Source organism: Vespula vulgaris, chromosome 17 (genome assembly GCF_905475345.1).
Source record: "Vespula vulgaris chromosome 17, iyVesVulg1.1, whole genome shotgun sequence".
In the NCBI taxonomy this organism is placed as follows: Eukaryota; Metazoa; Arthropoda; class Insecta; order Hymenoptera; family Vespidae; genus Vespula; species Vespula vulgaris.
In genome coordinates, this window is record NC_066602.1 from 3,471,295 (window position 1) to 3,494,861 (window position 23,567).

A 23,567-nucleotide genomic window follows, 5' to 3' on the forward strand; every position below is an offset into this window, starting at 1 on the left:
CGAAATTAATCTCGAAGAGAATTGTTTCGTATTTGAAATTTTATCTAGAGATTTTCGAACCACGGATATATAATATATAAATGTAATTAATTAAATAAAAAAAAAAAAAAGAAAAAAGAATTTAAGTCATGTTAATTACTAAATCTTGATAAATAATTACTTAATCTACGTAAGCACGTACGTGTGTGTGTGTGTGTGTGTGTGTATGCGCGCGTGATCTAACAATAGAACGATAAAGAGGAAGAGAGAAAGAGAAAGAAAGAGAGAAACGGAAGTCCCACGCATACTGGATCACATAGAATTTCTCAATGGTTGTGTTACACAAAGTGCAACGTATTCGAACGCGTACATCGTTCCTCGTCTTGTAATCTAAGTTTATGGTATCGCTATTCGAACACTTAGAAAGCCTGTTAGATAGGCTCGACGAAGCTTTACGATCCTCTTTTCTCATATTTTCCATTCTGAATTATGGGAAAAAGTATATTAGATAAAAACCACGTATTCCGGTTTATTTCCTCTAACCATGTTTCTAACGTGTATGCCATTTTTTGATAACGAAATATGAAAAGGAATGGACGTAGTGAGCGAGTATGAGAAATAGAATGAAAGAAGCAAAAAGAAAAAAAAAATCGAGAATGGGAGAAAGATAATTTTAAATCTTGAGAAAAATAGAAAGAGAGAGACTAAATGTTCGGTGAAAGGAAAAGAGATAGAGAGAGAGAGAGAGAAAGAGAAAGTAAAAAAGAGAAAGAAAGAGATGATCCAAATTTTTAATAAAAAAAATTAGACAAAGAAATTTATTTTGAATCTTTACAAAAAGAAAAAGAGAGAGAGAGAGAGATGGACAGAGAGAGAAGGAGAAAGGAAGAGAGAGAAAGAGAGAGATAGTTTACAAATCTTAAATAAAAGGAAGAAAGGAGAGAGAAAAAGAAAGGATCGTCTAGACAGTAACTTCCGGTATCGTTGGGACGGTGGCCATGTTACGACAGACCCCCTTTTGCTTCTCAACACCTGGCTTCGTCGTTGACTCCTTGTTTTGAGGTGAATGACCTCTTTCGGTTTAATTCCATTATAATTTATTATTAAACTGATATATTCTAATTTATTATTTTTATTATTATTATTATTATTATTATTATTATTATTATTATTTTCTAATATTATATGTGCGGATATATATATATATATATATATATATAATCAATAAATTCGAAGTACGATTTAGAGTTAGAAAAAGGAAAGAAAAAACCTTTTTCTAACATTATACTGTCTTATCCTTAAACTGTTAGTCACCGAATTAGATAGACTTTTGGCTCGAAAAGATTCATGAGAAAAAGGTCGTACACATACGCATAAGAAAAAGAAAGAGAGAGAAAGATGAGTTCGATCGACGGGCTTCTTGCCAAGAGACATAGGAATAGAGAGAAACTAAGATGTGATATTCGGAATGTTCTTACTTCTTAGTTTTCAAATATTTTCGGAAAATGTTTATATCTAACGATCATACGAAGAAATAAAAGAAGAAGAAGAAGAAGAAGAAGAAGAAGAAGAAGAAGAAGAAGAAGAAGAAGAAGAAGAAGAAGAAGGGAATTATCCAATAAACGTTTTGACGTTTAAGATCGATTGGATTTTTTATGCATTTTTTTAGATATAAAAAATGTATGTGATCCTTATTATTAGAAAAAATCTATGACATTATAAATTCTAATCTAATGGATTAGAACTTCTTTTAAATATATAAAATAAACTACACACACACACACACACGCGTTATATTAAACGACATAAGAGCAAAAAATGTAATCTCCTTTTTATATTATAAATGTATATGCAATAATAATATATAAATATACACACTAATACACATATATAAAATAATTAAATAAACCTCCCATAAAAAGAGAATTATATATTAATAAAAAGATTTGTGAGAACAGACAAAGTTCGATAAATAATTTTCTAATCTAAAATGCCCGATATAAATAACACGCATAAAACTCTCTTAATATCGATAATACCCTATATAAGAGAAACACACACACACACACACACCACACATATGCCTACGTACTAAAGGAAGGTGTACACACATACACACATACACACCACGTATATGTATATGTGTGTTCTCTAAGGAGTTCGAAACTACGACGCAGCACAGGCAAAAGTTCATCGGCCTGAGCCACGCGTTGCTGCGTCGTTCTTACGAGTCACGAAATTATCGAACGAGAACGTTCCAATATTTTCTTTCTATCTTTGTATTGGTCTAACGCACAAACCCACAAATACCTTAAAATACCTCTTGCGCACGCGATCGCGCCGCTCTTGTACACACGATTTAAAAAAAAGAGAGAAAGAGAGAGAGAGAGAGGTAGGAAGAAAAAAAAAATAAAAATAAAAAACAAATCGAAAAAAAAAAGATAAGAAAAAAGATTTCGTGCTACGTGCTTTTAACTTCAATTAAGCCCTTATCAAGCTAATTAAGTATTTATTTCGACGACGACGACGACGAAGACGATGACAACGACGGTGACGGTGACGTCGTCGACGACAACGATGACGATGATGATCACGATGATGATTACGATGATGATGATCGTATCGAAATTGACTTGGATGACCTATCTGGATCTTCAAATTATATTCGAAGTCAGACTGAAGGATCAATTGATCTCACGATCATTCGATCAATAATAATAATATATATATATATTTATATAATATATATATATATATGTATGTATCAAAGCGTGGGACGTATCTCTTTGGAGAATGGTCAATAATTTTCCAGTCGGCTTTTGTACGAAGTAACAAACCCCCCTCACCCTTTTTCTTTATATCTCTATCTCTGTCTCTGTCTCTGTCTCTGTCTCTGTCCTCGTCTTTCCCTTTCTCTTTCTTTCTTTCTTTTTTTTCTTCTTTCTTCTTTCTTTCTTTTTCTGTTTCTTCTGTCTCTTTCTTAGACTATTGTAAATCTTTCCCTTACTTCCTCAAGGGAATTGTACTATCGTCGCACATTTCACCACGTCGTTTTCCTATTTACTTTCTGTGGCGCCATGAATTTTCTATTCTGAAGAATCAAGATATGGTGTTACACGTGCGATGTGTTTCAATATGATTTCTTCCTATGGTTGAATCTTAAGTGATGATCTTTTTTTTCTTCCCCTTCTTTTCTTTTTTTCATTCAAGATTCTTTCCTTTTTTCCCTCTTTTTTTTTTGTACAATCGAGCTTCAGAAATAAATTAGGAAAATTTCGAATTTTATTTTGTAAGTAATAAAATTGATTTTTTTGTTGCTGTTGAATCATCATCATCATTATTATTATTATTATTATTATCATTATTATTAATTTATCCATTGAAGTAAAATATAAAACTTCGCTGCAAACGATTTTAATTGTCGCTATTAATGTAAATATTTTTATTATGTACTGTTATTTTTACTTGTTACGTATGTACCTAACAAAAAGAAAGAAAATAACTAACACACACACATCTGCGCTAAATTTATTAATTTTCTGTCTATTCTCTTTCTCTTTCTCTCTCTTTCTGTCTCTGTCTCTGTCTCTTATACGTTCGAATCCTTTTCATTTCGAATTATTCAAACACGTCAACCATATTGGAATTCAATCTATACAAGATACGAAAGGCTACTTCACTTCTCGATAAAGCTGAGAAAGAGAAAGAGAAAAAAAGAAAAAGAAAAAAGAAAAGGAAAAAGAAAAAGGAAATCATGTTGCAACGATCTAAATCAACCGTTAGATCTATCATACACCAACATAAATGCTTAGTTGCAAAGTTGCAAAATGTAATACGAACGAAGACGCAGTTATTTCGCTTAGTTCTTCGCGTTGGCGTCGTCGATTTTTTCTTTCTTTTCTTTCCTTTAAATACTCCAAAATATTTCACCGAGAAAAATATAATATCTATGCGGGGGGAAAAAAAAGCAAATAAAAAATAAATTAGATAAAAAGGAGAACAGATATATGCAATATATTTATATTTTCGTTCTGTTTCCAAATTGAACTTGTACAACTTGGTGCAAAAGAAAAAAAAAAAAAAGAAAAGAAAAGAAGACAAGAAAAAAGATCGACTGAATAATATAACACGAATTTGCAATCTGTTCGATAATATAACACATGGACGATGAACGTGAAAAAAAATATAAATTAATAATTACATTCACTTTTTAATAATTAAATTCATACAATAATTAAATAGTTATATATCATAAAATTCTCAATGACGTATCCTGTATAGATCAACAATAATAATAATAATAATAATAATAAAATAATAATAGTAATAATAACAGCAATACTATGATGATAGTAAGTACATCGTAAAATTTACATTCAATTTGTTCTGTTCTCCTTCACCTCACTTTTCCTCCTATCTACCCACATACCTCCCCCTCAAAAATATCATCATCCTTTTCTATCGTTCGATTTTACGCTCGATATGATTTAAAACACGTGCGTTTTATGGATATATAATGGCTACGGACGATTGGCCATCGTGAATCTGTACTATACGAGAATTGCATTTCTTTTTATCTCTTATCGACATTTTTAATGCGAGATGGAATGGAATGTTCTCTTTCTTTCTTTCTTTCTTTCTTTCTTTCTTTCTCTCTCTCTCTCTTTCACTCTTTCTTTCTCTCTTTCAATTTCTATTTTAATTTTTTTCTTATTTCTCTCCTATTTTTTCGTTTCTAACTTGAACGATCATATACATTAGATTTATCGAACAGTTTTGTGTTAAGCGTACGTTTAGAATCATGAATATTATTCGTGACTGGTAATTTTCATTATTACCTAATAAATTCTTTAATACTTTCAATAATTTTAATATTTCTATTTAATATTTCAATATCGAAATTATCGATTTTTATATCGAATATCTAACACTTTCTACCCTTTTTCTTCCCACTTCTTTTTCTTTTTATTCCTTCTTTAATCCTTTGTTTTATTAATCAAATATTTCAAAAACAAGTATATGCAAATAATTTTTAAATAATAATAATGATGATAATGATGATAATGACGATGATAATGATGATAATACGAAGGACAACATTTTTTTATCATTTTTAAATAAGAACTTTCTTTACTCACGATTCTGCACGCAGTACGCTCGGATTAATCCAAAGGAATTTCTGAGAGAAAGACAGAAAGAGAAAGAGAAAGAGAAAGAGAAAGAGAAAGAGAGAAAGAGCACCGACGACGATCTGATTTAATTCGCTCGAAATTCTCCAGACAATCCCCATGGTACACGTAGTAGCTACCCATGGAATCCGCTTCGCGAAGATAAAAGCCGGACACGAACCATCTTCTCGTGGAAACGTGAAAGGTACTCTCGTCTCGATTTATCGTTCCTTTTTCTGCTTTTATTCGTGTACATTCTCTCTCTTTGTGTGTATGTGTATATGTATGTGCGTTTGTGTACGTGCGCGCGCTTGTGCGCTCACGCGTGTGTTTAAGAGATTATTTATCAGTATCATTTACGAGTATATTCATAATAGATTACGTACGTGTATATATATATATATATATATATATATGTGTGTGTGTGTAATTCGAATATATTAAAAAAATAAAGTAAAATAAAATAAGTAATCAATTTTATATTTTCTCATAATCATCGATTGTGTTTGTGATCAATTTAAGATCGTAGGATTTAATCGTGATATGAGATAAGATCTATAGATCTATAGATCTTCAGCTTCCGAGTTGTATTATTTCGTAAACCGGATGAGATCGTTTTGTCGACTCAATGGTATAATGTCGGCCTAGACCTCGTCGTATCGCGTGATACTTCTCTCTCTCTCTCTCTCTCTCTCTCTCTCTCTCTCTCTCTCTCTCTCTCTCTCTCTCTGTCTTTCTCTTAAATCATTTCGAGTATCTTCTATCTCGCTTTCTCTTACTCTCTCTACTCTTTTGGATTTTCAGAAAAATTGTTTTTTAAGTGTGAATAAATAATTATAAAAAAAAATTTTCTTTTCTCTTTTTTTTTTTTTTTTTTTTTAGGAAAGATGATAATAATGTTTATTTATATTTATCAATAATGAAATGCTTGGCTGATAATTTGTTTTGATAATTTTTTTAAATCCAATAAAGATTTAAATAATAATAAATGTTAATTCAACGTTCAAATATACAATTAACACATGTTTTACATAATGTACATACATATATATATATATAAAATGATAATATTTATTTATATTTATTGATAATTTAAAGCAAGTTTTTTAATAATTTCATAATGTTTTTCAATTGAATCAAATTGCAAATAATAATAATAATAATAATAATAATAATAATAATAATGATAATGATAATGATAATGATAATGATAATGATAATGATAATAATAATAAGTAAATAAATGAAAGCAAGGAAAAGTTTCTATATCAAGAAATACGTTGTACTATAATAAAATTATACAAACGTATTCTTGAACGTTATTAGTAAAAACTAATAATTCAATAAATATATACATATATTTATATTGTAGCTATATAAAATAAATAAATAAATAAAAATGAAGCAATTTATTTGCAATAATACATTTCTAACGGAAGTGGACATTAAGACAAATAGAATTAGTATCTGTGTCCAAAATCCGATAACTATAGTACTAGAAAATAAAAATTATTGTTCATAATTCAAAAATTATAGAAATATGAAAAAAAATATATATATATATGTATGTATATAAAATTTATATGCTTTTGTAACGCATAATATAGTTCGTTTCTATTTTTTTTTCTTTTTTCGTAATTTTATGGAATATTTTGTTTTTTTTTATTACCGAATAAAATAAAAATAAATATATCGATATATTTTAATTAGTTTCGTTAAATTCCTTTTATATAAATCATATAGGGTCTTGGATATATAAATTAATATTCATAAGCTTGTAGATAGTATTCAAAACCAGTTTTGATTCATAATAACATGGTCATGGTCGTAATATTCGAGAAGAAGAAAAAAAAATGAGAAAAAAAAATATATTTGATAGTTTAATGAAGATAAAATAGAGATTTCGTCGATCTATCGATTGGAATATAACACGTGGTTACTGTTTGACAGCTGAGACACGTGTGAATTGTCATTCGTCAAATATTACGTTACGATTAGATTATCCTTCTAATTTATCATTATTCTGATATAGAATAAAAGATTTAGAGAATTAAAAAAAAAAAAAAAGGAGAGAGAGAAATAAATTTATATTTACGCGTATGTATATATATATATATATATGTTTATTATAAATTATCGTATTTATTATAACGAACTAATATCACACCCTCCTAACATATTTTCTATACCAAACCTCAAATCACTTATTTCTAAAATCGGCCTAAGAAAAAAACAAACAATAAATGAATTATAAATTATCGTATTTGTTATAAAAAAATTGGCACCCCTCTAACATATCTGCTGCATCAAAGCTCAAATCGCTTAGACTTAAAATCGGTCCGATGTTTGGAAAGAAATAAAAAATAAATAAATAAATAAATAAAAGATACTCACCCCCGTCTTTCTTGGTGTTACCAATCGTGGTTCTCCCTTGAAAACCGGCCAAAGTACTAGGCGGGAAGTTGAGAGCTAGGAAAATGGCAATACTGAAAGCTAGTCTCCAATAACACAAATTCTTCCACCGTACAACACTCGAGGCCAATCTCGAATTTTGTCCAGGATTATCGACCCAACAATTATTATTCTCCCTCGTTATCCACTTATCGTCCTTTCTAATCCTCTTCGACGAAACTTCGTAATACTTGGACGACTTCGAATACGAATTAAAATGTTTCGACGAGGAAGATGAAGAAGAAGAAGAAGAAGAAGAAGAAGAAGAAGAAGAAGAAGAAGAAGAAGAAGAAGAGGAGGAGGAGGAGGAAGAATACGAATAAGAAGAAGAAGAAGAAGAAGAAGACGAAGATGATGATGATGATAATGATGATGGAATAGGAAGAGAAGGAAAAGGATCGTCGATTCGATCGAAATCATCTCGATCGTTCGACGATGATCCATGTAACCTTTCACAAAGAAGACAAGTTCTCATTGAGTCCACGTCGTTGTCAATGTTAAACTCCTTACACTTGATAACCAAACTCGACGATAAACAACGTTGACAACAGGCCTGCTGATCGGCAAGTGTAACACTGATGCTTGTTGTACTCGTAGTTGTCGTCGTCGTCGTCGTCGCCGTCGTCCTTCTCTTCGTCGTCGTCGTTGTCGTCGGCGTCGTCGTCGTCGTCGTCGGCGTCGTCGACGTCTTCTTCTTCTTCCTACTGCTGCTATTACTACTACTGCTGCTGCTGCTGCTGCTGCTGCTGCTGCTACTACTACTAATACTACTACTAGTACTAGTACTACTACTACTACTAGTGTCACTGATGATGATACTACTCCCGAGCCGATGCTCCTTTCTGCGCATGCGTCCTGAGGAATACATATTTCCTTTCTTTTTTTCCTCCCCTTCAATATGATCGAAAAAGATCTTCTCTCTCTTTTTCTCTTTCTTTCTTTTCTTTTTTTCTTTCTTTCTTTCTTTCTTTCTCTCTCTCTTGCTTTCTCTCCTGCTATTACTATCGCTTTCTCTCTCTCTCTTTCTTTCTTTTCGATGATGGATCCTTAATGTATATACATATACACACATATATATACATATACATATACATATATATATATGTATATATATATATTAAGAAAAGTGATCTTCCGAGTTCATCCTTGTCTCGATTACACTGTTATTTAAGTCAATAATAATAGTAATAATAATTGTGAGGTTTTTCGAGTTAGAAACTCGAACGTTCCGTCGTCGTTAGATTTTTTAATCATTTGAAATCCATCGATAGGACGATCGGATGATATTATAGATGTTGTTGTTGTTGTCGTCGTCGTCGATAATGTTCTTGTTGTTGTTGTTGTTGTTGCTGACGTCGAAAGTTTGTTCATTGATTTCGCCAAAGAATCGATTATCAAACACGACGACGAGGATCCAAATAATTGTGGAAGAATAAGAAGAAGAAGAACGACGATGACTGTTACCACTACTACTGTTATTATTATTAATACTCCTCCTTTCTCGATCGTGGCCAATCTTCGTCTTCTTCTACGTCCTCCCATCAAGAGATCGTTCGATACGTCGTGCGTCGTTAGCACGACGTATTCCTAATTGTCGTTTATTCGATTAGTCAATCTCGCAGCGACTTCTACCACAGGACTCATGTCTCTTTTTACGTAGATGTGTATATATGTACACGTGTACGTTTGTATAGTTCACATGACTCTTTTCGACGTATTTGTATATAATAGACGTGGGGTGAAACAAAGAGAAAATCAAAGTCTACTACTAGTGAAAGGGAAAAGCTCGCGCACCATTTAGAAAAAAAGAAAAAAAAAAAAGAAAAGAAAATAAATAAAAAGAAACACACACGAACACACTCGTAAAACACAATTGCTGCTATTGATGTCGATGCTTCGATGCTCCTTTTGATTCCTTTTTATTTTCCCCTTTTTTTGCCTCCTCGACGAGGTTATTTTCTGTAATCAAAATGAAAATCTATGTTAATCGATGTTGGGTAATTCTTTGATGGTTTCTTTTTCTTTTTTTTTTTTTAATTTTGAACAAGTATATCAGTGTAAAGAGGGAGGGGTTATTTCTTAAAACAATTTTCATATACTAATACTATTGTTGTTATTATTAATAATAATAAAAAATAATGACAATAGTGGGTGACGATATCAAAAATATTATCGATGAAAATTTACTGAACAAGATTCACTTTGTTCTAAGAAAAAAAAAAAAAAAAAGAGGAAGAAGAAGGAAGGAAGAAAGAAAGAAAGAAAGAAAGCAAAAAAAGAAGAAAAAAGAAAAAACTTTTTTCGTCATAATAATTTCATTGAAAAATTTCGTCTTCAGGAACCAACAAGCTCTACTTCCGGGATAGAAATATATAGCTTCTTCCGCCTGTTTCTGATGATATATATTCACGTTTATATTATCGCGTAGAGATAGAAATAGAACGCGTTCGTGCGTTGTATGCGTGTACGTGTGTGTGTAAGAGAGAGAAGGAGAATGAAAGAGAAAGAGAAAGAGAAAGAGAAAGAGAATATATATTCGAAAAGCAAAGCAGATTCATACAACATTTGAGAGGCAATATTCGGTACAACGTCATGATCGTTGGACCAACGATGTATATTTGCATGTACTACCACTAAACATTAACATCAAAGAGAGAGAGAGATACAATGAAACTAACAAACGTTTGCCAGGCAAACGGTGCTTTTCATTATGGGGAAAGCTACACTTATAGCTCTATCTAGTTCTAAACCATCATACCAAATAGTAACCGCAATAACCAACGCAATGCACTTTTCACTTATTTATCTAATTATATTATCGTTTAAATGAAACAATTTTTAGTATCAATCTTTATTCGAAAACTTTATATCGTAAATTTTCTTATATATTGTAGATTATTAATAATGAAAATTTTCATTTATGTATGTACGTGTAATACGTAAATGAAGGTACGATCGAAGCGAATTCGTTATTTGGGAAATTGTGTTATTGATACGTTGAATTTGTATTAATTGGTATATATCAATTAATTCCATTTATCAAAACTAACTGGACATTATAATTTCGATAGATAAATGTATACATATATGTATATATTTATGATAAATAATTTTTATTTTAATAAAAACAAATATATGTATGTATGCTGTAAATAATGATTATAGAAATAAATTGAAATGAAAACGATGTATGTAAATGTCATTACTTATCTAATAATTTTATATTTGTTTATAATCGATCGAAATATATGCAGGAATAAATTTGTAAGAAGATATAACGCATCAAAGAAGAATTGAAGATCGTTAGAAAAGCAATATCGTCTAATTTTTCAAAACGACAATAATTTATGAATTTAAATAATGAAAAATGTATATTTAACCTTTTAAAATTTAAAAACGAAACCTGCTTTAAAAATCGTTTTAATATCGAGTCTTATCGATTCGAACGGTTCGTAGCCAGTAATTTTTCATTTTTATCGAATAGCACACCAGCGTTCTTATCTATCATGTAGCATATAAGTAACAAATTCTAGCTAATAACGATAAAACAAGATAGAAAAGGAATTACAAAGAAATAGAAATGTAAATAATAATAAGAAGAAGAAGAAGAAAAAGAAGAAGAATAATAATCGTAAGAAAATAAGAAAAAAATATCAAAATGTAACATTCGTTTATATACATATATCTTTAAATATTCAATCATCATTTCTATACACAATATTCTTATTAAAAATTCAAAGCGTGGAACTAACAACGATAAGAATCTAACTGAGCAAGTATTAATAAACTTCATGACAATCATAATAAACTATTTAATTAATACATTTAAAAATAAAAAAAGAAAAAAAAAAGAAAGAAAGAAAGAAAGAAATGATACAAAAAATTAACACGAAAGAAAAGAAGTAAAAAAAAAAAATATATCAAAATTAACAAAATATGCGAACGTATTTAACGAGTCAACGAATAAATAAATATATATAATGTGTATACATAAATATATAAAAGATACAACAAAATTGTATTATAATAAAAAAGAAAATAATTAATTTTTGATACGTTTCCCCTTCTTTTTTCTAATCATTTTACCATGATTAAAGAAGATCGTGTTTTCTAATCTTTCACATTCTTCGATTAATCCTTAGTAGAAGTTAAATACATACGTATCGATACACACACACGCGCGCGCACACGCATACACACACGGACACAACTTGCGAGAAAAAAAATTTCTATTGATACTCTTCTCTCCCTTCTCCCTCCCACCCTCACCCCCACCCCCACCCTCTTTCAACGTAGCAATACTAGCTTTTATTCTCACGGTCGCGTAATTGTTTACGAGTTGGTCGCTGCTATCGTTGCCGGTTCGTAACGAACAATGATATGTACTACTCGCGAAAGGAGCGATTAGATTGAGCACGCTCGTGTCATACTCGAGAAACAATCGACACACACACACACACACACACACACACACAGAGAGAGAGAGAGAGAGAGAGAGAAACATATATTATTTATATGGATATATATGTACATATGCATATATGTATGTATGTATGTATGTATGTATGTATGTAAATCACTATGTATATATTGACGTTAGACGTTCTATCCTCAATTGCCTGTTAAAAGAAAGTAAAAGAAAAATGAAATAAGAATCATGAAAAGTTATGCAAACGAATCGAAATATTCATTGAGAAAGAAACGCGAAACAAAACGAAACGAGTAAATAAAATAATAATAATAATAACAATAATAATAATAATAATAAATAAATGAATAAAATAGAAACTACAAAAAAGTGAAAAAGAAAAGAAGAAAGAAAGAAAGAAAAAAAAGCTCGTGAAAGATAGTCTCACATAGTTATCCTATATATTTCTCACAGAATTTACGTGGGTTGTCGTTAATATCATAGGAGGATAGAGGGATGGAGAGAGAGAGAAAGAGAGAGAGAGAAAGAGAGAGAATGGGAAAGGGTATAGAGGTAGGGAAGAGAAAGGATCAAAGGTCGCACTGAAAAACAAGCTTTCGACTGACTGAGTTGATAAAGACAAGGAAGATGAGGTGTCGAAGCCGAGACAGAGACAGAGACAGAGACGATAGAGAAGACGTATAAGAGGGACAGGGATGATAGTGGTTAGTTAATGGATAGAAGAGTTGAGAAGAGAGGAGTAAAGGAGGTAGGGTTCACGAGGCGCCCGATCCCGTCATTTATCGGCCAGTCGGTGAGTTAACCAGAATGATTCGATTAAACCTAAATTCTTCATATTGTTAACAAACGAGAGATAATTAATTTATTGCGCTCTCAAACTGGTGGGGGTCATATGGCGACACGTTCGATCGATCTTCTAATTATTTTATTTGAATATATTATTATATGTATGTGTATTAATATATATATATAGATATACATATATATCAATATAATGATACATATATACGTATATGTATACAATAGTAATAGTATTATTAATAATAATAATAATAATATTAACAATAATAAAAGTTTTTAACAACGTATATCGTTTTATACGATTTATTAAGAATAGAAAAAAGAAAAATTCAAAATTCAAGTCGAAATAAATTTATTAGTTTCGAAAATCATTCTGAATTTTCGAATACTTTGAACCATCCTATATCTGTATATACGTATATCCGTCTCTTTCTTTTTATCTCATTCGTAGTTCGTCGCATATAAGCGCGCATATAAGAACGAGTGGGGTGGATATATAAATTCACATCAGCCACTCGGATTGAATCACTGTGTTCTATGATGAACGATCGAGACTGATGGCAGCCAATAAACTTTCGGAAGATGAATGTGTGATGTTCGGACGAGATAACCGTTTTACCGATTCGCGAGAGACTAATTCTACTTTCTTTTCTTTTCTTTTCTTTTCTTTTCTTCTTCTTCTTTTTTTTCTCCTTTTTTGTTTTTTCTTCTTTTTTTTTAATCTCCCGCCAATTCGAAAGCATCGAGATAATTTGTCGGATTGTGATCTACGTGTGCACGTGCGAATAATATATCAGTATTTTTTACGTGAGTACGTTTTTTCTTATTTTTTATTTTTTTATTATTTTTTTTTTTTTTTGGAGAGAAATATATAATTATTTAAAAGAAGAAAATTGTTGCCAGGAGAAAATTGCAGGTACTTGTGAAAATTATATTATTATTACTATTATTATTATTATTATTATTATTATTATTATTATTATTATTATTATTATTATTATTATTATTATTGTCTCTAACGAAGTTACATTATTTCAAAATTGTTAAAAAAAAAAAAAAAAGAAGAAGAAAGAAAAAAGTAAGCTTGACGTTTATTTGAAGCGTTAATTTCAGATAAAAAGAACAAAAAAGAAAAAAAAAGAACAACATGAAGAGAAATGCATTTGTTAATGATCGCTTTCAGGAAAAATTGTATTTTTTCTTCTTTTCTATATTTCTTTTTCTTTTTCAAAGATTACTTTCAAAAAAACACTTTATTTTCCTCGAATTATCTCTTTTCATAATAACACTTTATCTTCTTCGAATCGCATGGTGAAGAAAAAAAAAAGAAAAGGAAAACAAAAAGTGAGAAAAAATAATAAGAAGAAAACAAAAAAAGAAATTAAAATAAAGCTATTTCTGGTAAGCCATAATAATATCTATATGTAGAATTAAGAAATTTGTTCTAAGCTATACCATAAATATATACCTAATGTCGAATAGGATATATTTATGAAGTAAAGACGCTTATTATTACGCCGTAAAGCTTGCTATACTAATTCACAGACATGCTAAGTATAGTCATAAGAGAGATCTTCCTTTCTCTTTTCCTCGCCATTCCTCCTCTCTTTTTCTCTTTCGTTCGCCATATGAAGAAACTAACTTGCAAACAATGTGTCTTTAAGTTAATCATGGCACAGTAAAAACCCAATCTACAAATTATTTCTAATCTTTTTAAAACGAAATGAAACGATACTTATTATTTATACTCTATATTATCATTTAAAAACGTCAAATGATTTTATATAATTCGTTGTAAAAGGAAAACAAAAGGTAAAAAATAAATTATTAATAATGATGATGATGATTATGGTGATGATGATGATGATGATGATGATGATGATGATGATGATGATGATGATGATGATGATGATGATGATAATAATAATGAAGAAAATTATATTTTCTCTTTCTCATTTTATCTTTCAGTAAATTGATTGGAAATTAATTTCGATAATTTATTTTCCGTAAAATATTCAATATGCATACGCATATACATGCATAGTGTAATTTATTTAAAAGGAAAATAAAAAATGAATAAATAAATACATAATGATGCATCGTTTATACATACAAGCAATTTATAACATACCATGATGATTATTTCTTTTCCAAAGAGATTTATTATTTTCAAATAAAACTGCGATCGTTTATATTATTCTTTTTCTCGTTTCAAATAAAATCTCTGCACTTTTTAAAGATTTGTTTTTCAAATGATATTCTACGTTCTTCAGATTATTATCAAACGTCTTCTAAATATTACTTTCATTCGACTGATCTAATTTGCTAATTAGTCTAATGACTGCCGCACAGACAGACCGACTTTCTCTTGGGAAAAATTATTTTCAGATTGAAAGCAACATTTTCTAAAATCAATTCTGACAATAGACACATTTTTCTTTTTCTTTGAATTAATTTCAAACGCAACGAAGATTTATCTAAATATATCTATTACCTTTCAAATAGAAAGAAATGAAATTTATCGATACAAGACCTAATATATATATATATATTTTTTTTAGAGATAAGATAATTCCGTTCTATTAGCTAATCTCTATAATAATATTATGTATCGAAAACTTTCTCCTTGGAAAAATTATTTTCAGATAAAACTTTTCTTTTTTTCTTTCTTTTTGTCTTTTTTTTTGTCCTTTCCCTCTTCAGAATTATTTAGTCGGACAAAACTTTGGTCTCTTATCATCATTACCATCGTCATCATCGTCATGATCAACATCATTCTTCAGATAAAACTTTCCTTTCTAAGAATTGTTTTAAGATAAAACACACTCTTCTCGAAATTATTTTTCAGACAAGAAAAACTTTCAGATAGAAAACTTTGCCTTTTCTTAATCTTAATTCCATCTAGATAAAACTTTATTTAACCATTTTTTCACTTATCTTTCAAAATAATTTTCAAACTCTTTTTTCTTATACGATATTACCTTAACGAATAATCAAACAAAAACTTTTCTAACGTAACCATCGTTTCTATCGTATATAAGAGAAACAAAATATATTTGTTTCAAGATATTTAACTGATCCGATGTAATACGACTAATGTAAAAGAAAAAAGAAAAAAAAGAAGAAGAAGAAAACATTTCGATGAGATAAGATTACGAATTAGATAGGTAAAACGACGTATTAGAAGAATAAATTTTAAAAGTGATTATAACGATTACCAATTGAGAAATAATTCGTGTCTGTACTCCTCAGCGAAAACTTTTAAACTAAATCGTCATCGAGACCTTGCCAATGTGTGTTTAGAATCCAGAAAGAGCTTCTAAGATATCGCAAAAACTATGATAAACATAAGCTCCGCTATCTATATACACGAGGTATCTTAATAGCTGTCCTTCGTTTATACACATATCTATACGTACAAATAGGACTTGAAGGACTTTTCTAAGAAAAGAGACACATTTTCTTTTTCTGTTAAATAAATTCTCGACTCATTGATACGTCAATGTGAATGATTTTTTTTTTTTAATAAATAAGTAAACATAGTATTTTACGTAGTTACGACTATGAATTCTCCTTACGATCGATGATCGAATTAATTAAAAATTATTGATACCAATCGATAAACAATTGATCCACTTGATTATTAATATTCATATAATTTCGATTTCAATCATAAGTATTCCAATGAATCGTTAAGATAGAATATTATCCTTGTATTATTATATTAACATTATCCGCTAATATACATATATGATACATATACATATGTATATATATATATATATACACACACACATGAATGTTTGTGTTTGTATATGCATATATGTGTATGTATTAAATAAATTTCTCTTCGTCGAAACGAAGTCAACGTTCGATAAACAAACTTACAAGTTATGTACTTAACTTCGATCAACCAATCGACCGATCGATCAAAGCACATATACACATATATACCAATACATCTATTCGGTGCTTGCTGCTGACATGCATAAGCTTTTACGGAAGTGAATATGTTATCATCGATAACGGCGCGACTCTCCAAATGTAAATACATACATACGTACATTATATATATATATATATATATATATATATATATATATATATATATATATATATATACACACACACATATACATATAAAATATATTTTTCTCTTTCTCTCTATCTCTGTCTATCTTAACGTTTACATAACGAGTATACGGAAGCCGCTGTTGTATCGAAGGATTAACTGACGATATGCTTGGACGCACGACAGGTAATGACCGAAGAAGATCGGCAAGTGTAGGTAGAGAGGTAGCGGTGATAGCGGTGTGCTGTTGACGATAGTAGTGGTGGTAGTGATGTGGTGAGGGAAGCGAAGTAGTAGAGTAGAATACAGTAGAGTAGAATACAGTAGAGTAGAGTACAGTAGAGTACAGTAGAGTAGAGTAGAGTAGAGTAGAGTGTAGTGGTGGGGGTTAACTCGAACGGCAGCTCGTAGTATCGTAAAAATGCGATCTTCTTCGGCAACGTCGCCAACCTACTGAATGAAGCGCTCCCGCTCGTTCTCTCTCTCTCCCCCCACCCCGCTACCCACTCTCCAATCACTCCGTACTCCCCACCACTACCACCTCTCTGTAGCCGATCGCTACAGTACACCGCTACTATCCCCACTACTCTCTCGTACTCATAGAACATCAGACCATCCCCACCCGTGGAGACATCGCGACGCTCTAGTATACGCGACTACGACGTTTCATTGGCGTCGCTACGACTTAAAAATTCATATATATATGTATGTATGTATGTATATGTATTTTGTTATCTTGTTAATTGAATAATGGTTGAATCGTTTATTTTCTCTTTTTGTTATTTCTAGGTAAGAATTTCATTTTTTTTTTTTTTAATTATCGGTGTTGATCTTATTATTTCTATTAGTCTTTTCTCTTCTCTCATTCTTTGTTTTCTTTGTTTCTTTTTTGTTTTTTTTTTTTTTATTATTTTGCTATTAATTTTATTAACATTGTTGTTACTGTTATTTATTTTACACTTTTATATATACATTTTTTCCATATTGTTATTAACGTTATTATTTTTATTATTATGAGATCGGATTAAAATGTATTGGAAATATATTATGATATATCGGACAGATTTAAAAAAATTATAAATGATAGATCAAGTACAAATATTTATTGTTATGATTAATAGAATATTATCGATGCAGTGTTTTTTGAAGTGAATATAATCAAGGTTAAATATGAATCAAATATGTTAGAGAGAGATGGATAGTGAGAAAGGAACAAATTGAAATATGTGTTTTGATCGTTGGCAAAATAAAATAAGAAGAGATTTGCCAAGACTCTAAACATTTATAGATGGAGTATATAAAAGAACGAATCGATATAATGAAATAAAGAAAAAAAAAAAAAAATAAGACGGCAATTTTTATCGTTTAAAAATAAATTATATAGCTCTTTTATATTCTAAAAATTCGACGATATGAAAGGTAAATAAAAAAATAAGATTCGAAAAAAGAAAAGAGGTGTTTCAAGTTCATTTTAATTCATATATCTCTCTCTCTCTCGCTCTCTATCTCTATCTATCTATCTATCTATCTATCTATCTATCTATCTATCTACCTCTTTTTATCTTACTCGTAAAAAGATATGTTCTAACCCTTGGTAAAACTCTTCACGCGTTTTCGAATTAGAACTAATGCATTATGTATTGGGGTGGACCGGTAGCAAAAGGAAACACTCGTTCTGTTTCTCTTCCCGTATCTTCTCTCTTTCTCACGTTCTCTCTCTCTCTCTCTTTATCTATTGGTAATTCGAAATTTAAAACATTTCTAGGAAGACATCTCACGATAAGATTCGATTAAAATTCTTAACTCGGTATTACGTCATTCATCGCCTTGGAGACAACGGTACAATTCTCGATTTGTCCGATTATAAATTCGTTTGGATAATCGTGTTGAAAATAGAAATGTAATAGAAAGAATGTAGAAAGAAAGAAAGAAAAAAAATAAACAAATAAAAAAAATAAAACATACACGCAAGCAACTTAAAGAGAACGAAGATTATTGTACAAACAATTATATCATAACGCCGAAAACAGATTAGATATTAATAAAGCGTGACGAACTATAAATCAAATGAACGATAAATAAGTTGAAGTATGAAAGAGAGATTGTTGCATTAGAAACAAAAAGAAAAAAAAAGAAAAAGAATGTAAAATGTAAAAGATAAAAAAGTACGAAGACATATGCAGTAGTCACTAGTTTACACTAATAGTATAAACCATTATTCCTAATCGGAATAATAAATGACGTTCGATAAAAAATTTATTTGTGTTTAGAAGAGATCGCGTTGGAAAATAACATCGTATTAAAAATCTATAAAACGAAATGAAATAAACTCATATAAAATCTGAAGTAATACAAAAAAAAAAACAAAAAATATACGTGTATATAAAACAAATAATCAATGACCCCTCGAATGAACAATACTTTTTCAGTCAGATAAATTTACTTTTATTCAAAATGATCAGAAATATATATATATATATATTTCTTACAATAACGATTATAAAAAATAATAATAAATATGAAAAACAATAATAAAATAATATAAAAACAAAGTATATCATTCTTTTGCTTTCTTAAATTCGATTTATCTATTTCTATTTATCTCTTTCTCTATTCTCTTAAGACAGTAGTAGTGTGGCAGCAACAGCAGTAGCCGCAGCAGCAGACAGAAGAGTAGGAGGCGAACTGAATGGGAAGATATGGTCGATACTCTCTACCCCCCACTATGTTAAACTCCTCCCCCTTCTCTGCCTACCTCCTTCTACTTCTACTATTACCCCCACCACTATTAACCACCGTCTTCTTCGACGGTATTAATCTCCCACTCCGGTGACACACGCTACGATGATGTTATCGCACTTTCGACCAATCGAACGAGAGGCCGGTCTCGTACGTGAATAGTAATAGTAGTAGTAATAATAGTAATAATATAGTAATAGTAGTAGTAATAGTAATAATAGTAGTCATAGTAGTAATAGTAGTGTAGTGGTAGTAGTAGTAGTAGGAAATGCACGAGACTTCGAGACTGCGGTTTACATTCACACGTACATTTACTCTCTTGTTAACTACTAGCAATCAAATTCTAAACTAATATCTAATCTAATATATATATATATATATGTGTGTTTCTTTTTTTTTATTATTTATTAAATCGATATAATATTTTATTTTTGTCGTATCTCCTATACCTCTTTTTATTCTTATTGTTCTATTATTTCTAATAAATATTATTGCTTCCTCACTTTCTCTTTCGTTTATGTCGAGGAAAGTTAATTAAAGTTATTGATAATGTTCTTATTTTTTTTTCTTTTCTTCTTTCGATTTATTAAAATTTATTCTATGATCTAAGATTTACTCTCTTTCTCTCTCGACTGAAATAAATTTTATCGGAAATGAAAAATAGAAAAAAGGAAAAGGAAAAGACACAAAGAAATTTTGTGTTAAAAAGTATGAAAAAGAGAGAGAGAGAGAGAGAGAGAGAGAGAGAGAGAGAGAGAGAGAGAGAGAGAGAGAGAGAGAGAGAGAGAGAGAGAGAGAGAGAGAGAAAGAAAGATAGAAAGGGAGAGAGAAAGAAAAGTTTTGGCAAACGATCAAAATTCTCATGGACAACGTCTACCAAACTCGATTTGGCATTAACTTCTTTCTTCTTCTTTACAATATTATTCTCTTTTCATCCCCATAAGATTTTAATTTAGATAAATCATATCTATGTATCATCTCGCAATAAGAAAAAAAAAAAAAGAGAGAGAGAGAGAGAAATGTGTATATAAACGATACGATGATTTAAAACTCTTTTAAACTGGTTTTATTTGTTTTTTTTTTTTTTAATAGCAAACACATAATGCGTGTATGTGTATGTGTTTGTGTCAGTTCTTTATCGAAAACTATAAATACGAAGAAAATTGAGATTTCTCGGCAAAATTCCAAAATATTGTAACAAATTTATAATATGTCTATAGATATTTATTTATGTACCTGTTTGTCCGAAATATATAAAGGAAGATAATTTGAAATATTTTATTTTTTTCCTACTGTATTCCACACAAATACAACTCGTACGCGTTTTCTCAACCATCCCCGGAATATATCGACGAGTAAACTAGAGTTCAATGAACTCTTTCGAACGTTACTCGTACTCGCTTAAATTCCTTTATTTTATCATTTATTATATATTCAAAAAAGTGAATATAACTTTCGTACGAAATATAATTAATACGCCTTGACAATTTTTCATTACAACGATGATCATAATACGTCAATATTTTTAATTGCGTTTTTATTCAAATCGTAATAGAATTGCGTTACTTAAAAAAAAAAAAAGAAAAGAAAAAAAAATCAATAGTTATATCTCTCTATTTGAAATTAATTATATTTCTAAACATTTACACGATATAAATGACAATGATAGTAGCCTTGAAAAAAGCCTTAAAATAATGCAAAAGTTCCACCCCCTTTCCCCTTCTTTCTCTCCCTCTCTTGTTATCTATTTTATACTATTAATATCTCCAAACATGTTTGACCTAAATGACGAAGTCAGTCTTCGAAAGAGAACCTTGAAACGATGCTAATTCTTAACCCCCTCCCTCTTTCCCTCTTTTTCTTTTTTCACGCTATTAACATCTTATATACGAATAAGAGTACGATCTAAATACATCTAAGCTTTTCATTCTCTTTTGAGATTTGGAACGACGAAGAAATGATTGACAAAAACAAAAAGAAAAAAAAAGAAAATAAATAAATAAATAAATAAATAAATAAATAAATAAATAAACGAATAAATAAACAGGAAAGCAAAACAAAATAAAATATATGAGAAAATTGAGAATCACTGTGAGACCGAAGGTGGTTGTGAAGCGAAAGCAGGGCGTGGGCAGGAGAATGAGACGAGGGCGACGGTGAGAGAGGGGTAGATTAGGCGAATGGTAAGGAGGGGAGGGAGAGGGAAAGAGAGAGAGAGAGGAGAGGGTGATACTACGCCGCAGTTTAAGGGGTAGCCACGATCGATGCCGGCCAAAACATTGCCACATGCCTCGCACACGCTAAAACCCACCCTCCTCCTTTTTCCACCCCTTCGTTTCTCTTCGAGCAAACGTCTTCCTTTCGTTCTTCTTGCGTTTTCTACCGCAATCATCGACGTTTCTTTTTTTTTTCTTTCTTCTCGTTTTAATAAATGTCTATTATTTGTTTCGTTTCGTTTCGTTTTGTTTGTGTTATATACGTATGTACGTGTACGCTTATTATCGATTCTTTTTTAATATCCATCCAAAAGATAAGTTTAAAATTTGTTAAAAGATATTTTAATATGTGTTTCTTTTTCTCTTTTTTTTTTTCTTTTCTTTTCTTTTTGTTGTTGTCTCTTTTTCTTTTCTTCTTTTATTACTATTAATCAGCGTTCGAGACAGGTCGTTGACCTATCGAGTTGCGATTGTTATTTGCCACGAATGAAATTTGATATTTATTAATGAGTATTAAATATGCTAATGCGTTTAGCATTACGCGAATAATGTAAAGTTCGTGGTGATTGATTATTTAATATTTATTAAGAAGTTCGGAGTTACGCACGAATTTCGTAATCAATTAATTAATATATGAAAAGTTTCACAAAGTTACATGTAAATTTTCTAGTTATTGATCATTATTAAGAAGTTCAGAGTTATAGGTCCAGAGTGAATTATAGTAGTTATTAGTTACTATTAACAAGTTTACTTCAATACGTATTATATCGTGTGTGTATATATATATATATAAAACTTTTTAATTATATATATATTTACATTGTATATATAAAATGTTTTTATATAATTCGTAAATAAATGTTTACGTTTATTATATACATATATATATATATATATATATATATATATACTAGTATGAAATTTCTATTTTAGTATTATAGTACTACATAAAAAGCTACGAAAATATCGTGAAACGAAATTAATAGCAATTTTCTATATACCGCCTACGTAAAATTCCGTCGTATTAACGTACCGTATATACTAATACAATGGAAAATGTGGAAAATGTGTTATTTATGTAGAAGTAACGTTAGACAATGTAGGCGTCCGACACGTGCTAGATATATTTGATGAAGTGACGTTGAATATTTCAACGGGAGTAAGAGATAGAGGTAAACATAGATAAATACATAGATACATAGATAAATAGATAGATAGATAGATAGATAGATAGATAGATAGATAGATAGATAGATAGAGTTTTAGAGTTTACGTATATCTGAGAGAGAGAGAGAAAGAGAGAGAGAGAGAGAGAGAGAGAGAGAGAGAGAGAGAGAATGAAGGCCGAGATGTGCGCCAGGTTTGTCGCAGTGAAATTCTTGGACCGAGTTGCGTATCTAAAAGTGCAAAATCATCTCTTCGACTTAACATCGAATTAATCCGAAGACGTTGAATCATCAAAAGAAAAAGAAGGAAAAAATACAAGAAGAAAAGAAAGGAAAAAATAATCCTCGGTTGTTTACGTACAAACGATTTTTTTCTTTTTTTTTCCCCGCTTTGTTTTCATTTTTACTTTATTTTTTTTTTTTGTACTCTATCCCAGTATTATCGACGTTTAGTAATAACCATGTATTCAAATGTTCACTAAAAATAAGGAAAAAAAAAAAAGAAAACGAAAAGAGAGAAAAAAAAGAACATTTTCTTCAATGAAT

The 23,567-nt window shown here is 30.1% G+C and overlaps 1 protein-coding gene across 2 annotated transcripts in view; it reads right to left on the minus strand.

Annotated features, from left to right (window-relative positions):
* The window catches only part of LOC127069876 (insulin-like receptor), a 65,219-nt gene that overhangs the window by 22,551 nt on the left and 19,101 nt on the right, over nt 1–23,567 (minus strand). For both annotated transcript variants that reach the window (XM_051007496.1, XM_051007497.1), the window contains exon 2: nt 7,542–9,557. In XM_051007496.1, coding sequence (XP_050863453.1) covers nt 7,542–8,670 — 1,129 coding nt within the window. In that variant the 5' untranslated portion in view covers nt 8,671–9,557. The remainder of the gene's footprint in view (nt 1–7,541; nt 9,558–23,567) is intronic.